This window comes from Protomyctophum bolini (genome assembly GCF_963924005.1).
Source record: "Protomyctophum bolini genome assembly, chromosome: 18".
Taxonomy (NCBI): Eukaryota; Metazoa; Chordata; class Actinopteri; order Myctophiformes; family Myctophidae; genus Protomyctophum; species Protomyctophum bolini.
The window spans coordinates 3,807,152-3,824,182 of NC_137879.1; the positions used below are offsets into that span (position 1 = coordinate 3,807,152).

The window sequence follows — 17,031 nt, forward strand, 5'->3', positions numbered from 1 at the left end:
CTCCCGGGCCCTGGCTCTCTTATAGGTCCTCTCCCGGGCCCTGGCTCTCTTATAGGTCCTCTCCCGGGCCCTGGCTCTCTTATAGGTCCTCTCCCGGGCCCTGGCTCTCTTATAGGTCCTCTCCCGGGCCCTGGCTCTCTTATAGGTCCTCTCCCGGGCCCTGGCTCTCTTATAGGTCCTCTCCCGGGCCCTGGCTCTCTTATAGGTCCTCTCCCGGGCCCTGGCTCTCTTATAGGTCCTCTCCCGGGCCCTGGCTCTCTTATAGGTCCTCTCCCGGGCCCTGGCTCTCTTATAGGTCCTCTCCCGGGCCCTGGCTCTCTTATAGGTCCTCTCCCGGGCCCTGGCTCTCTTATAGGTCCTCTCCCGGGCCCTGGCTCCCAGTTGGCTCTAGAGCCACATGTGGCTCTTATAGGCCCTCTCCCGGGCCCTGGCTCTCTTATAGGTCCTCTCCCGGGCCCTGGCTCTCTTATAGGTCCTCTCCCGGGCCCTGGCTCTCTTATAGGTCCTCTCCCGGGCCCTGGCTCTCTTATAGGCCCTCTCCCGGGCCCTGGCTCTCTTATAGGTCCTCTCCCGGGCCCTGGCTCTCTTATAGGTCCTCTCCCGGGCCCTGGCTCCCAGTTGCTACGGCAAAGAAGTATGAAAAGGAATAAGAGGTTTTCTTTTTTTTCTTTTTTTTTACATTTAATCATAATTTATTATTGAATTTGTAGTAGGCATAAAGTTATTCTTTAATTTTGATATTGCAAAACAATGTTGCCTAGTACAGTATACACCATGCAGATAAAAATAAGAATCAAATTTAATGAAGGAAAATAGAATGTATTCATGATAAGACATCTTTGTTTGTTTTCACCACCAATGCTGCTGCCTTACTGGTATACAGTATACTGGACTTGAAATTAGCAAACAATAAAATGTAATATTGAAAGACCAGAGTCCCACATCTTACCACTTGGGGGCAGTGCTTCAACGTTGGAGAGCTCAGAGCTGCACTGGGGGCATGCTATTTACCAATCATAATACATCTAAAATAATGGTTTATATTCTTATCTTGTGTCAATTAATGACCATTTATTTATATATCATGGTAAAATGACAACATGTCGATGCATAGTTGGTATTAACGTATATTATGGACTCTATAAGAATAAGTGCAGAGAAACTTAGTTTACTTTATGAAGAGGTCATAGTTTATGAAGAGGTCATACTCGCCTTTGGTATTCTTATAAATGAGGAATGACGATTATGCATTTATTTATAAAGCTGTTTTACAAAATAAACAAATAATAAATAAGAACTCTAGTTCTCCGCACCGACCGGATCAAAAACACGGAAACGGTATTTACTTTAGTGTCCGGAACTGTCCTTCTGTAGTGTGTTGTTTTCAGGCGGACACAGTTAGTGGTAACACGCCGTCCCTGTGAAGAAGGAGTAAAGTTATCTTATAGTTAAAGTTTAAAACGTCTAAAAGTGAAACTTACATTGTTTGACGGACTAATTCCATTGCCGTTTGTGTGAGGCTGTCCGTCTGTTGTGGAACACTTGGTTGGACTTTCTGATTTGTAGGCAGAACAACGAGGTTTGTTTATTTGAGTTTTGTTTACGTTATGTTTGTATCATATCATTACATGCGTGTTGTCGTGAGGGCTTGTTTATAGTCGGACGTTGGATTTAGGCTGATATTAGAATGGTGTACTTGTGTGTTGCCAAATGTTTGCACATGGACTGTTGTCTCTATGGATTGAAAGAGGGTAGTAGTAGATTTATTGAAATATGTATTAACAGTTTGCAGAATTACAGAAGTACATTTCAAGCACAAACTCAATACAAATACTGTTAACTGTGAGCGGACGACCCAATTAAACATTACACTTTTGAGGGTCCACCATGTTCAATTCATCAAAACATTTATAGACGTACACATAGACACTTCTATATAGTTAAAAGAATAGTTTATAGTATACCAAACTATACGTGTGTAAATGAAATGATTGCACACAAACATTTCATTAAATATTCAGTACACTTGGTGGAGTGGACCTCTACATGCTACTGTAGTTATACTTACAAAGCTGATCTACAAGCTCACAACGTGTCCCTCCACGGGATGCAGACTTACATACCCTCTGTTCACGGAGAGCGGCAGCGCCGCTTGAGTGTTGGTGAGATGTGTCAAAGATGCATAACACAGCTATAGGAGACAACGGAAACGTGTACGTGTTTAATTTCAAGGACCCCTGGTTCGAACCCCATTTGAATGGCATTTCTATCTCTGGGACCCCCAATTTATATTGTAAAATCAAAGTTAATTTAACTCTAATGAGAGTGTACAATGTTTGGTTCCCAAACTATAATTCAGCTGGGGACCCCCTGGAACTCCCCCAAGGACCCCTGGGGTTCCCCGGACCCCACTTTGGGAACCACTGCCTTATATCATCATTATGGGAGGGAGAAGAGTCTAGGATGTGTAGCTGACATGATGTTTAATGTCACAATGCATAGGAAGCATAATGATGCTTACTAGTTGTTCTCACTCTCTGAGAAACATGTACGTGTTCATTTGTCAAAGAAGTAATGCTGATACACTAATCAATTAACCGGTTATTTGATAAATTGTGTTTCTTTAATCTTAATCTTAATTTCCCTGATATAAAGAATACAAAAGGCATTATATTCCTTCATTGACCATTTGAGATGCAGGGCCAGGTATCTTTTATGAGGAGTAAAATGTAGTGAAAAGTGCACTGTCTTGTCTGTCACGTGACATGCAAAAGAAGAGATGTTTCTGTGGCTACCAAGTAGGGGGTGGGGGGACTTTTTTTTCAACCGGCGCACACAGCATTACATTCAGTTTATTGAAGAATTTATTTACAGCGATTAATCGATTTTCCATCCCTAGCCAGGAGGACATTACAAAAGAGTACTTGATATGCTCAACAAATCTCCCCGATTTAAAGAAAGCTTCAGTATATCAAATGACAACAATAAGCTGTTTCTTTGCATTTTAAATGTGGCGTCAGAGTAACTCCAATACTCGTTCACATCGTTTTTTACAACATAATTTGACTCACTGTGTTCAGCCTGAGTTGAATTAAATCACTGTAATCAACAAGCAATACAAAGATGAAGACAGGTGAATCGTGTTCATTCCATCAAGGTTCCATAACTTCCATTTGTCCACCTCAGAGTTAAATGATTAGTATTTCACTGTGTAACCCATAGTTATAAACTAGAGAGCAGACAACCCCGACCCCACTTTTCATTCTCATGAGTTAAACCACATGTAACAGTAATGTAGTGAGTTCTCTCTCCACCTCACCTCACCTCAGCCATGAGTTAAACCACATGTAACAGTAATATAGTGTGTTCTCTCTCCACCTCACCTCAGCCATGGCTGACAACATCCTGGATGCTGCCAGACAGAGAGAATCACCACAGGCTGCCAAGAGGATGCGAGAGGACACTGACCATGTGAGTGACTGTTTCCAAGCATCATTACCAGATCAGCAACATGACTCACAGATTGACAGTAGGTTATTTGTCTGCATTTAAATGTCCCTCTGGATGATGTTGTTGTTGTCGTTGCATTCAGGAGGACGGCACCAGTGTACCTCCATCCTCCCTGAAGGCTGAGGTGTTTGTGGACCCTCACCATCCCAACCGGCTGTTAGAGGGTCTCAACAGGCTGCGTCTCAACAGGTTCTTGTGTGATGTGATTCTGTGCTGTGAGGGACAGGAGGTCCCCTGCCATCGTGCTGTACTGGCCTCCTTCAGCCCTTACTTTGAGGTAAATGCACACGTGAGCGTCGCAGTCCCACCCCCGACTACAGGCCCGAATGTTGTCTGCTCCTTTTACCTTCTTAATGTTTTTTTAATAAGGCTTTGCCTCTTTTTAATGTGTCTATTGTTTTTAAATGTGAAGCACCATGAGCCATGGAGAACGGTGTTTTGCTCCCCTGTATGCCCAGTGTATATTTGTGGAAGTAACAATAAATCTGATTGATTGAAGAGAATTCCCCGTTCATTTTCCCCATAGAGTTTTCAAAAAGTATTTATTTAAAGACGTTTTCGTCGGGGACAAAGCCAACTGTTGTTGTGACAAATCATGACAATAAACACAATGGGCCTGATTCATTAAAAATAAATACGCCACCGTTACACTGTGGCGGAAACAGATATCGTATTTATCCGTCCGATCAAGCTACGTTGAGATGACGTGTTATTCAGAGAAGCTGGTGTAATCACTTCATTCATGCGGATCGCTGAGTGTATTCTTTCCGCATTTTCCCCAAGCGATTCGCCTGGTGTCGCCTGGTTAGTTGGAACATCCACGCCCATTCTACACCATATAAGGCAACAGGAAATCTCGAAATACGTCATCATAGCCGGCACAGAGGATTCCCAAACTTTAAATTCTATACAACAGCGCGATGAGCTTGTAGAGTAGTTAATTTTGACAGGAGGTTCTCTGCACGGACAGATCTTCAAGCAAACAGCGCGAGTTATATGTATATAATTATAAACGAAACTTGCCAACTTGGCACGCATGCATTGCTTCACTCGATCCATATATGTCAGAGTTAACTGATATCTTACAGTTACTTTCACATAATGAGAAAGAAGTTAATTTGTACTGTTCACCACACGACCAAATGCTTACAACTCGGCAATGATAAGCCCTTACTGATGAATGCACTGCAGGGTTATAAAAAAAGAAAGAACACTCGCCTGCAGAAGTAAAATAGATATCCGATGTATCAGATTAATTTCATGATGTCGTCATATTAAAATGATTCGCGGGACACGGCAAACTTGATTCATCTCATGATGAGATCAATGTAGTAGCCTACAGCATATAGCCTACACAGCTACAACAATGCCCATATTATAATTAATTAAGGTGAGCTGGCTTAAAACTGACTGGCCAAATTGCACGCGCTGATGCCATAATGTGGATGTATAGCCCTCGTCGTGACTGCTGTTTGTCTGTCAGACCGGCATGTCTGTGAACCATAGAATGCCATAGAATATAGATAGACCATATATCAGTCGGGCCGGGCCGTGTTCTGTCCTTGCCGGGCTCACCGCGCCGTTATATTAATTTTCCAATGTAAATTTCACCCAGATTGGACTCGGTTCAGCGGCCGCATGCTGCTGTCCGCCCCACACACACACACACACACACACACACCGACGACAGTCAGAGAACTGACTCACTAAACAACACTAACACACACTAAACAACGTTGGATTCGTACAGTGCAGAATGCAGATAAGTGTAGGCCTATGTTCTTATTATAATTGTGAGTTTGTTTTTTAACATGCAGCGCGAGTCCACGGGAGCCGATCTACAAGCTCACAACGCGTTGCACTGCGAGTAGCCTAGAGAAGGCTGTCAAGTGAGCAGCGCAATCGCGCATGCTATAGAAATATCCTAATAAATAAATAAAAAGGTGTCGCTTGCAGGGGCAGTTTCCTTATGGGACTTGCCTCTAGAATGCATGCATAGGCATACAAGTGCAAGTGCACTCAGCTTTTATATATCATTCTTTTATGTGCTGAACAATGTTGGGGTCGGGACACATGCCTACATATTTTATCTGCGATTTGGGAACTATTTATTGATCCAGCATGAAGACTAAAGCCTTCTGAATATATCCGTAAATTCGTCCGCCACCTAAAGAGGTCCCGTGGGATTTTATGGAGTTTCCGACCAACCTACGTGAGCGTCAAGTTCACGGCCATTTCCATGAATTCCAAATTAATGTGGGAAATCCACGTAAATGCCTTTCCGCTAGCTTCACGTCATTATATCAGCGTAAACGCCTTGAAGAATCAGGCCCAATGTTTTGGTCCGATCAAATAATGAGAGAGAAGAAAAAAAGGCAGGGTACAACACTTCTTCTTCTTACTAATTATTTGATCAGCCCAATACATTGTGTTTATTGTCATGATTTGTCACAACAAGAGTTGGCTTTGTCCGCGGGACTGCAACGCTCTATTGAGCTGCTGCTGTTAAGGCGATGACATTTAACGTTTGCCTTGGCTTTCACATGAACCGTCACCAAATATCACTCTACTTCTACACCAAATTAATTAATCAATTAACAATGTAAATTAGAAAGAAACTATGGACACTCCCAAGCCAACCGTTCTCCTTTCCAACGTGCACAGGCCATGTTTACGTCTGGTATGAGGGAGTCCACACAGGACAGAGTGACCATCAGTGGACTGGAACATCAGATGATTGGTTTGCTGGTGAACTACGCCTACACGTCTAAGGTGTCCATCTCTACTGATAATGTGCAGGTAATGTATTTTATTATTATCATAAACATCAGACATTGTCTCCATATAGTCCTACATAACATCAAGCTAATGTGTTCATTTGTTCCAGGCTCTGCTGGCGGCATCAGACCTGTTGGAAGTCACGTCTGTGCGAGAGGTCTGCTGTGAATACATGAAGCGCCACTTGGACATAAATAACTGTGTGGAGTTTTACTGCAGTGCCGACGACCACTCCTGTGAAACGTTGAAGAAACACATCTTGGATCACATTCTGGAACACTTCAGTGTCCTCTACCAGAAGGTCAGTGGTTGAGGATCATACACTTACCTCAGTGTTTGTTTTATTACCATTACTCAACTTCCCACCATCACAACTGACCCAGAACACCTGGGTAGAAACATTCAATCAGTCACGTCACTTTGATTACATATACGCATATTAAAGGACCACTTCATCACTTTTCAACCTATCTTCATATAATAGGTCCTCACTAATAATCATGAAGAAATGGCTACTCGGTCTGTGTCTCATAGGAGGGCTGTGGGCATTTCAGAAACCGTCCTCCAGTGACATCATCGAAGCCATCGTTCTCACGATAATGAAAATCTTTTTTTTAAATATATTTTTTATCCCACGATTTTGTAACCCATTTTTCACCCCTGTGTCAATCATCTACTGTGATCCTGGGCTCTACACACCCTCCGCCAACCTGGGGAGAGCAACGGACTTAACTCATGCTCCCTTCATGCCTGAGTGTCCAAGTTGCTCCTTTACACCTGACCGGGGGGAGTTTCCCTGGTTGGACGTAGCGCGTGGGCGGAACACGTTATTCCAACCAGTTCCTTTCCCCTCCATCAGGCTGGCCAGGGGGAGGCAGTTTAGAGACCAGCATTACTGCATGTTTTTGTGAGGGTACCCACCCTACACGGGGAGAACATGCAAACTCCACACAGAAAGGCCCTTTCGCCAACCCTGCCTTCGGGTATGGGCACTGGTGACGTGGAGGAGGAAACACGCCGCCAGCACCCACATCGCCCCGAGCGGGAATCGAACCCAGGACCTTCTAGCTGTGAGGCGATAATGAAAATCTAAACATTTTTGTAAAAAAGAAAATTAAAAAAAAAAAATCTGCCTAATGATGATGTCACTGGAGGACGCTTTCTAAGCTGCCCACAGCCCTCCTATGAGACACAGACTGAGTAGAAAGAAATCGTGCCATTTTATCATGATTATTAGTGAGGACCTATTATATGAAGATAGGTTGAAAAGTCAAACCATCTATCACCAGTGAACATTTGTTACATTTCAGACGAGAAAATGTGACTTCAGTGTGAAGTATGGGAACAGTCTTCATCTATCAGCTAATTGTGTTTTTTTCCCCCCTCTACCAATAGGAGGAGTTTCTCTCTCTCTCCGTGGAAAGGCTGACGGAGGTTCTCTCCAGTGACCATCTGAATGTTCCTGAGGAGGACATGGTGTTTGAGGCTGCCATGCTGTGGTTAGACAAGAGTCCTACCCACAGACAGAGCTTTGGACAGGTCAGTCATTTAAACAAGAGTCCTACCCACAGACAGAGCTTTGGACAGGTCAGTCATTTAAACAAGAGTCCTACCCACAGACAGAGCTTTGGACAGGTCAGTCATTTAAACAAGAGTCCTACCCACAGACAGAGCTTTGGACAGGTCAGTCATTTAAACAAGAGTCCTATCCACAGACAGAGCTTTGGACAGGTCAGTCATTTAAACAAGAGTCCTACCCACAGACAGAGCTTTGGACAGGTCAGTCATTTAAACAAGAGTCCTACCCACAGACAGAGCTTTGGACAGGTCAGTCATTTCTTATTCTCTCGCCTTGTAAGACAATCGGAGGTCTCTATCATGTTGATCACCCAATATCCAGTTGGACCAGTACTAATACTTGGTGTTCTGTGTGTTCTTTAAGGTGTTGGAGCACATCCGTCTGCCTCTCATCAGTCCCTCCTATCTCCACACTGTGGTGGAGAGTCTGGAGGTGGTGAAAGAACAGCCGGGCTGTCAGAGGTTCATCTCTGAGGCCAAGGGGGAGCAGCCATATTCTGACACAGCACGCCCACGCAGGATCACAGGTACCCTGCTGGACACACGCATGCATGTTGCACCTGATGATGCTGGAAAAAGCTTATATGCCAATAAAGAATATGACTGGTTTCCTATTCCGGCTTCATAATGGTTATTACATCATGATTCCATTATTTTTTCTCTTTTTGTGCTTTTATACATGTCAAAATGCACACCAATTGTCTCCTGGATTCATTTAGTGACTACTAATGTAGTGCTGCCTCTCTGGGGAGAGAGTTCCAGAGGGTTGGGGCTGCCACACTGCAGCCTCTATCCCAGAAGGTTCTACTCTCCATGGGGAGAGAGTTCCAGAGGGTTGGGGCTGCCACACTGCAGCCTCTATCCCAGAAGGTTCTACTCTCCATGGGGAGAGAGTTCCAGAGGGTTGGGGCTGCCACACTGCAGCCTCTATCCCAGAAGGTTCTACTCTCCATGGGGAGAGAGTTCCAGAGGGTTGGGGCTGCCACACTGAAAGCTCAAATACATTTGGTTTCTCCTTCAACTCTTAAATCTACTCTGTCTAACCGGCTCCTTCTCCTCTGCTTGTTGAAGTGATTGGGATGCTGGGAAGAACTAACAAAGTTGAGAGCTTCGATCCACTGACCAATCAGCAGAAGACTCTTGGACGACTGCCCATGTACATAAAGAAGTATGCTGTGTGTGCATCAGGTGAGTCAAATCAACTTAAGACCTGTAATGCAGTGGTAACCTACCTTTTCAAGCCCAAGGGCACATTTTATTATACCACTAAATGTGTTAAGAAAATGTAAAAACGAAATAAAAAACCACAATTGCAAGTTCAGACAAGCTCAATGCATGATCACACATCCACACAAAGATTTTTTTTTTAATAAGAATAAACAGATATAATAAGCTAATAATAACCAATATATAATCAATGGCTAAATAGTAAAAGGATACTTCACCCTTTTTGCAAAAATATATATGTTAATGAGGTTTAGAAGATTTAGAACACTTTCCTGGGGTCTTTGTGTGTAATACAGTTCTTGGCATCTTTGTAATGTTAGTGTTAGTAAAAACGTATAACTTGTTTTAATTCTGCTCTTTCTCCACCGTAGGTTCCAGTCTGTATTTGGCCGGAGGCCTTGATAGTGACGTTAGCAGAAAGATGTGGCGCTATGATGTTCTTCATAACTCATGGTTGAGGATGGCTCCCATGAATGAGCCACGCTATCATTTCAGTAAGATTGGCAACATATATTTTATGTAATTTGAGCAGCAGGGAGCGGTATGGGTTAGCGCCCCAGCCTGTGTCTTCCGTGAGGAAGAAGCCCAACAAACCCACGGTGAGGCCTTTAGGAGGGCCATGCAAGCCTCAAGCGGAGCCTGCGGCACCACCAAGGGCAAGGTGGAGCCTGCGGAACCGTTGCGGCTTGAGAATCCACCATTCCTGAATAAAGTGCCTGGTGCTGGGAGTCTGGTGCAACGCACAGGGCCTGACCTGGTGAGAGCAGGAGTGGACCTGGTGAGACGTAGGAGGGGTCCGGACAGGTGTCAACCCACAGAGCCTAGTCCCTCCATGTGCCAGAATGGTACCTCCCAGTCCCGGCAGAGTAGTTCAGGAGGAACGGATTGTGTGGCCCTGGTTTTTCCCTAATGGGACTTATCGAGGGTAGCTACTGGGACGTAAGTCGGGACTTGATCACTCCCGGCTGGGTCACCTGAGTGAGGGGTATGATGTTGCGAGACCCGAAACCCCGATGACCTTGGGATACATCACTGAGGATACGTCCCAGGTGCATCCATTTATGTATGTATTTTGTTATAGATAAATAATTCTAGACAATATCAGAAGATTTTATTAGAGGCAACTGTACAGGTAGCAAAATGTATTCCAACTGCAGAATAATGACATCACAAGTGGATCCAGTTGATAATATTGTACATACTGTACTGACTGTATAATATTGACCTACCAGTAAGATGCCCTGAGGGGCGAGAAGCCTCGGTGACAGCAGACTGCTGGGTGAGCGCTGGCGCTTTGGCATGGGGGGGGTCAGATCAACATACTGGATGGAATGAATTCTGTACTGGCCATATATGGAGTTTGTCTTCGAGTGTACAGGGTTTGATGAGGTCAGATCAACATATGGAATGAATTCTGTACTGGCCTTATATGGAGTTTGTCTTCGAGTGTACAGGGTTTGATGAGGTCAGATCAACATACTGGATGGAATGAATTCTGTACTGGCCTTATATGGATTTTGTCTTTGAGTGTACAGGGTTTGATGAGGTCAGATCAACATATGGAATGTCAGAACAGGTCAGTGTCGTGATCTTCAATTATGGAGATGACCATATATGGTGGTGTGATGTGTCACGAGACGTGATGTCACAAGGCGTGACCATATATGGAGGTGTGATGTCACAAGGCGTGATTCAAGATTCAAGATTCAATAATTTATTTGCCATGTCAACAAGTTGATAGGAATTTGTCTTGGTTCATACTCAACATATACAGACAACCATAGATACACAAACAAGAAGGACAGTACAATACAAAAACCAGCAGCATAGGAAATTACATTCAGTTTTTTAAAGTGCTATATGGATATACTATGAGTTCAGATGTCTAATGGCTACGGGGTAAGTGCTATCCCTGAAGCGACATGTTGAGCTCTGGATACTTCTATATCTCCTGCCTGATGGGAGGAGATTGAAGAGGTGATGTGCAGGATGGGAGTTGTCTGCAATGATTTTATTTGCCTTCCTAATTATTCTGGTGGAATAGAGTGAGGAAAGTGTAGGGAGGCTGCATCCTATGTTTTTTGATGCGCGACGTACTACTCTTTCCAGCTTCGATTTGTCTTGAGAGGTTGTGTGACCAAACCAGACAAGCATAGAGAAGGTGAGAACACTTTCAATAGTGGCCCTGTAGAAGTGAGTCATGGCTGCTTGGCTGACTTTGAACTTCTTAAGCTGCCGCAGGAAATAGAGACGCTGGTGTGACCATATATGGAGGTGTGATGTCACGAGGCGTGACCATATATGGAGGTGTGATGTCACGAGGCGTGACCATATGGAGGCGTGGCTAACTGGAGATGCAGGTTTTCATAGTAAATACAACCTTCAGTCGCAATAAATGTGGATCCATTTCTATTGTTTTATATGAAGTAAATGTATATTCCTGTATTAGTGCAGTGGTGTGGTCAGGCAGCAGTGAGTTAATACTACTTCTATTCCTGACATCACACAGAATGGGAAATATTGGAGGCAGGGTGGATTTAGCTCTTCAGACATGATATCCAGAATCTATGTATGTGTATGAGAATGCCAAATTATAACATATATAATATTTATGCAGTTTCATGTTTATGTTTTCCCTGTTCAACCCCACATGTTCACAGGCCTGGTGATGCTGGATGGATGTGTGTTTGCAGTCGGGGGCCGAGGGAGTGAGAAGAGTAGAGACTCAATGGAGAAATACCACCCGCACACAGACTCCTGGAGGCTCATGGAGTCTGTCGGTGTGCATTACGATGCTGCCTGCGGTAACGTGGTCGCTCTGGATGGACATCTCTATTGTTTTGGTATGATGGAACATATTTATGGACCTGCAAGTTCAGTCTGTAGGTGTTGTGCAGTTGGGGTGACATGAGATTGTGTTTTTCATGTTCCCACATTGGTAGATTGGTGTATGTCAAGCATAATGGTTCACTGAAAATGTACAAATCCTTTGGTATTATTATGTATCCATGCTTCTCCTGTTGACAGTGAATAATGTTTTGATGTTTGTGTCCTCCTGGACTCTAGTTGGCACTCCAGGTGGCGAGACACGTGGCCAGGTGGCCAAGTACAACCCTGAAACATCTGTGTGGACACAACTCGCTCCTATGCAGAGTCCACTACAACATGGTCGACCAGCTGCTTGTGTTCTGAATGGAAAGATCTACGTTACAGGTATCATACCTCTACTTAAAGGCTAGTCAGTGGTGGAAGAAGTACTCTTGTTTTCTTTTTACTTAAGAATAGATAGAATAGATAGAATATAGAAATACTTTTATACCCGAGAGAAAGTAAGTACAAACGTATAGGCATAAAATTAAAAGGTGCTTGCAATACCAAAAGTAAGAATACTCAATATGCAAAATGTCCCTTTTCACAGTTTTACTTTTTAATTGGAATAATTAATGTATTCATCACTTTAATGTTAGATGTGGTTAGGGCTGACCCAAAAGAAATCGATGAATCGGCATTCGTTCGATAAGCACGGGAATCGATCTGGAGGAAAAAAAATACTATTCTATGAAGAAAATTAAAAGCATCCCATTTTGTTCCGCGAGCCATGCACCTCCTCCGTCCTCACGTGTTAACGAGGAAGTCAACAAGTGCAGCTAGTCATGCCGTCCAGCGTCCACGCAGAAAAATAAGTCAAAACTGACATGGTTGGTGGAAAAATAATGTCCCACGTTATCCAAAGTTGGCACCTTTAGCGAAGAGGATTCTATCCATCCCTGATTCCCTGCCGCTGCCACCACAACCCCTTCAGAGCGCATCTTCTCCAAGCCCACAGTGTGGACATTTAGTGGCCCTCTTCATCATCAAAGTTGTCCACCCCTGATATAGAGGTAAATGTGCCTCATATTTCACCAATATAAAAATGCTTATTTGATTTTAGTCGCGCCTGCGAAGCCTCGCGCTAGACAGCATTTTTGTATTCTTTGAAATGGGCGCTTATAGAGCACCGAAGTCCTGACGTAACTCGCTCATCCCTTCGATTCCCCTGGTTCGCGGAAGTAATTTCTCTATGGAGAATAACATGGTGTGATCTTAATATCGTCTACTATAAGCGTTGTGGTCCAAAAATAAACAAGCTGTCTCGGCGTTATTGTCAGGGAGGTGTCTCTGTATCGTTTGCAACAGTCAGTCACTCACTCATATATGATACAGTCTGCTTCTAGCGAAAATCTAACTAATTCAGCAGCAGTAACATTAGCGTTTTCTCTCAGTCAGTTGATTCTTCATATCCATATGAGTGAAGCGGCCGGGGTGACATGTCTATTTTTCAAACACAGTTCTTATATGAAGCAATCTAAAAATCCTCCTATGGCGATTTCAATGCAACTAAACAAATACATGAACCTGGGGACTGACGCCCTCTACTGAAAGTGACGTCAGACTTCGGTGCTCTATAGTGTGGTATTATGAGCTACTTTGATGGGAATGCGACCCAAGAACACCCGCTGCCCATGGGTGCACGTGGACAGTGAAGAATTAGGCCCTTTCCCAATTTGTTTTTTAACTCTACCCCTCAGTCCTTGTCCCTACATAATGAGTGTCAAGGGGTAGGGAGATAAATCATCCCCCTAGGAATTGGAACGTCCCTAAATATTGAATGTCCCTTGTAGATATTGATATACAACCTGTTCTCAGAAAATAGCTGATCTGCAAGCTCACTACAGGCCAGTGGTCCCCAAACTTTTATGGCATTTCTGTCTCTGGGACCCTCGATGTATATTGTAAAATCAATGTTAATTAACTCTGAGAGTGTACAAACTATCATTTAGCCCGGCATAACCCACTTTGGAAACTACTTTCCATTTGATTTAAGCTGTAGAGATGGAACGTAAATATAACATTGCTGTGGTTATGATGAAATAAATATATTGTAATTTTGTCTCATGTTGGTAGCCCACCATGCAGAATGTAATTCAGCTAGATATAGCTCATTCTGACACCTGCTCAACAGTTGTACCTGATTCATTGATTCTTGTATTAACAGTTTGTATAGCATGGGTACAGATATATACGGTATACAGGGTTAGAAAAAGGAAAAACAATTTACAGTATAGAAAGACTGTTCATTGTTTTTAATATCATTAAGAACAGAGTAATTTTCTATCAATGAAAATGCCATCGTGATTCATCTCCATCCAATGTACAGTCTGCACAGCAGCTTGCAATCTGTTCCATAGCTGGTTTGCCTGGGGGAAAAAACAACACCATTGCTAATTAGTTATGTAAGTTTTGCAACTTTTGGGGATTATCTTAACATTAGTCATGATAAAACCATAGCTATCACTGCAGCGAGTAGCCAACGTTATGCAGCAACAGCGTTATGTAGTTACAGTAGGCTATTTCACAGCTTTTAAGAGCTCCAAAACTGCGGAATGTTGACATATCGTGGTCTGGGGGGTCGGACTGATGCCTGCTAATAAGCTAGCTTGCATCCGAGTTGTATCACCGGCGCACCGGCGATAAATAAAAAAGAATAAAGCGCCGATGCGGCGCCAAATGAATGGGTAACGTTGTATGAATGCAACGCCGTATCATATCGTTAGTTCACGTGAGGTAACGTTAACCTTTGCTAGAGATTGCGATATTTTTGGCGATGCAGATTGTTAATACATTCAAATAATATTGGTTATTATAATATTTTTCCATAATAAGGACATAAAAGGCTTCTTACCTCGTCCGCCTTTCAGCCCTCTGTGATGTTGCTCCGTTTTAAGTCACGTCTCGATATCCCTTCGTTTGAAGGGGATTCTACCCCTGGCCCTCGCTCCGAAGAGAAATGCGATAACCTTCCTCCTCACGTGAACGCGCATTAGCAAGGGGAAGGGCTAAGGGCCAGGGAGAAGGGGGGGAATTGGGAAAGGGCCTAAGTTTCTTACCTCGTGGTTTGTTTGAAGAAAGAAGAATTATAATCCAAGGTTTGTTTGTCTGGAGATCCAACACTATGTCATAATATTAAAGTAAGTAAAGTTTAAGAAGAGCTGGTCTCTACATAGTCCTTTGTTCCTTGCGTGGGGGAGTCAAACGGACACAACAAAACGTTTTGTTCCTTGCGTGGGGGAGTCAAACGGACACAACAAAACGTTTTGTTCCTTGCGTGGGGGAGTCAAACGGACACAACAAAACGTTTTGTTCCTTGCGTGGGGGAGTCAAACGGACACAACAAAACGTTTTGTTCCTTGCGTGGGGGAGTCAAACGGACACAAAAAAACGTTTTGTTCCTTGCGTGGGGGAGTCAAACGGACACAGAAAAACGCAAAAGCGCTCGTCGCACTGTTGTCATAAAGCCTCCATTAAATGAAGCTTTATTTTAGTTAGAGAAGCAAAATGCTGTTCGTTTACACTTGACAGCGTGTGCTGTTTTGAATGGTAGCCAAACTGTTACTTTTAGGCCTACCATTATTGTGTTTTTTTTCACATCTGAGTTTCAGTTCAATTTTAAGAGAAGCAAAATGCCTTTCATTTACAATTGCTGCTTTATTTTATTAATTTGAGACGTAGGCTAATGCCTGTGTCAGGCGCTGTTTCATTGTTTACTTCGCCGTTTTACCATCAGATGCCTACTTTTTTGTGCATCACTGCTACACTTGTGTGAAATGAACATTTTGTTCATGTTTTTTATTGTTAAATACAATAAGCTTGATTTAATTAAGACCAATCCAAGTAGCCTATGCGTTTCTCTCCACCATTTGCATCTTCTGCTCTATCGCTGTTTTATTATAAGCCTGATGCGTCACTGCTCACCACCCCAACATTTTAAAAGTAAGTAGTGAACTCTCAGGTAATTGCAAAAAAATAAAACAAACAGTTTGCCTCTTAAAAGACAGCAAAAAGGAAACATTCAAGTAAATTAAAAATATTCAGTTACATTCCACCACTGATCTTATCTTAGTTCCATAATAGACTCACTTAAACTTCATTGTAGTTTGGGCACATAATAAAACACACTAATCCTGTTAATTCTTGGTTGTCTATAGGTGGTGGTTGTAATAATAATTGGAAAATTGAATATACGATGGAGTGCTTCAACCCCCAGACCAACCAGTGGACCACGTGTGCCTCCATGCAAATAGCACGCCGCTGGTCGAAGGTTCAAATGGTTGTGGTGGATGGAAAGATCTACGTTCTAAGAGAAGGAGATGAGGGTGAAGACTATGACGAGGATGAGTATGACACTGTTGCTCCTTGAATGTCTGGGGAATGTCTTCTTGTCCACACCAGGCATTTCTCTCATGGCTGTTTGTTTGTGTCTCTTTGTGTAGTTCTATCCGCACCATCGACTGCTACTGTGAAGAGACGGACACGTGGACACATGTGGGAGAGATTGCGAGCTTCGATAATTGTCGCTTCGATAATTATCGCTACGATCTCGTATGTGTGTCTCTCAAGCTGAGGAGGGATCACAGTCAACCCATAGATGATGATGATGATGAAGAAGATGATTCTGATGGTGACTAGGGTTCAGGTGACTAGGGAGGACCATGTGCATGGTGACTAGGGTTCAGGTGACTAGGGAGGACCATGTGCATGGTGACTAGGGTTCAGGTGACTAGGGAGGACCATGTGCATGGTGACTAGGGTTCAGGTGACTAGGGAGGACCATGTGCATGGTGACTAGGGTTCAGGTGACTAGGGAGGACCATGTGCATGGTGACTAGGGTTCAGGTGACTAGGGAGGACCATGTGCATGGTGACTAGGGTTCAGGTGACTAGGGAGGACCATGTGCATGGTGACTAGGGTTCAGGTGACTAGGGAGGACCATGTGCATGGTGACTAGGGTTCAGGTGACTAGGGAGGACCATGTGCATGGTGACTAGGGTTCAGGTGACTAGGGAGGACCATGTGCATGGTGACTAGGGTTCAGGTGACTAGGGAGGACCATGTGCATG

General features: G+C 43.6%; 1 protein-coding gene across 1 annotated transcript; it reads left to right on the forward strand.

Annotated features, from left to right (window-relative positions):
- Positions 1-1,457: 1,457 nt before the first annotated feature.
- On the forward strand, positions 1,458-16,599 carry LOC308333104 (kelch-like protein 24; the record flags this gene model as incomplete). Its single annotated transcript, XM_080789299.1, has 12 exons — positions 1,458-1,579; positions 3,389-3,471; positions 3,593-3,787; positions 6,175-6,309; positions 6,398-6,589; positions 7,684-7,827; positions 8,231-8,393; positions 8,938-9,054; positions 11,754-11,897; positions 12,160-12,306; positions 16,119-16,308; positions 16,404-16,599. The coding sequence occupies exons 2-12, from the start codon at positions 3,391-3,393 to the stop codon at positions 16,597-16,599; spliced, it is 1,704 nt and encodes a 567-aa protein (XP_080645425.1). The 5' UTR covers positions 1,458-1,579; positions 3,389-3,390.
- Between the last annotated feature and the right edge of the window lie 432 nt (positions 16,600-17,031).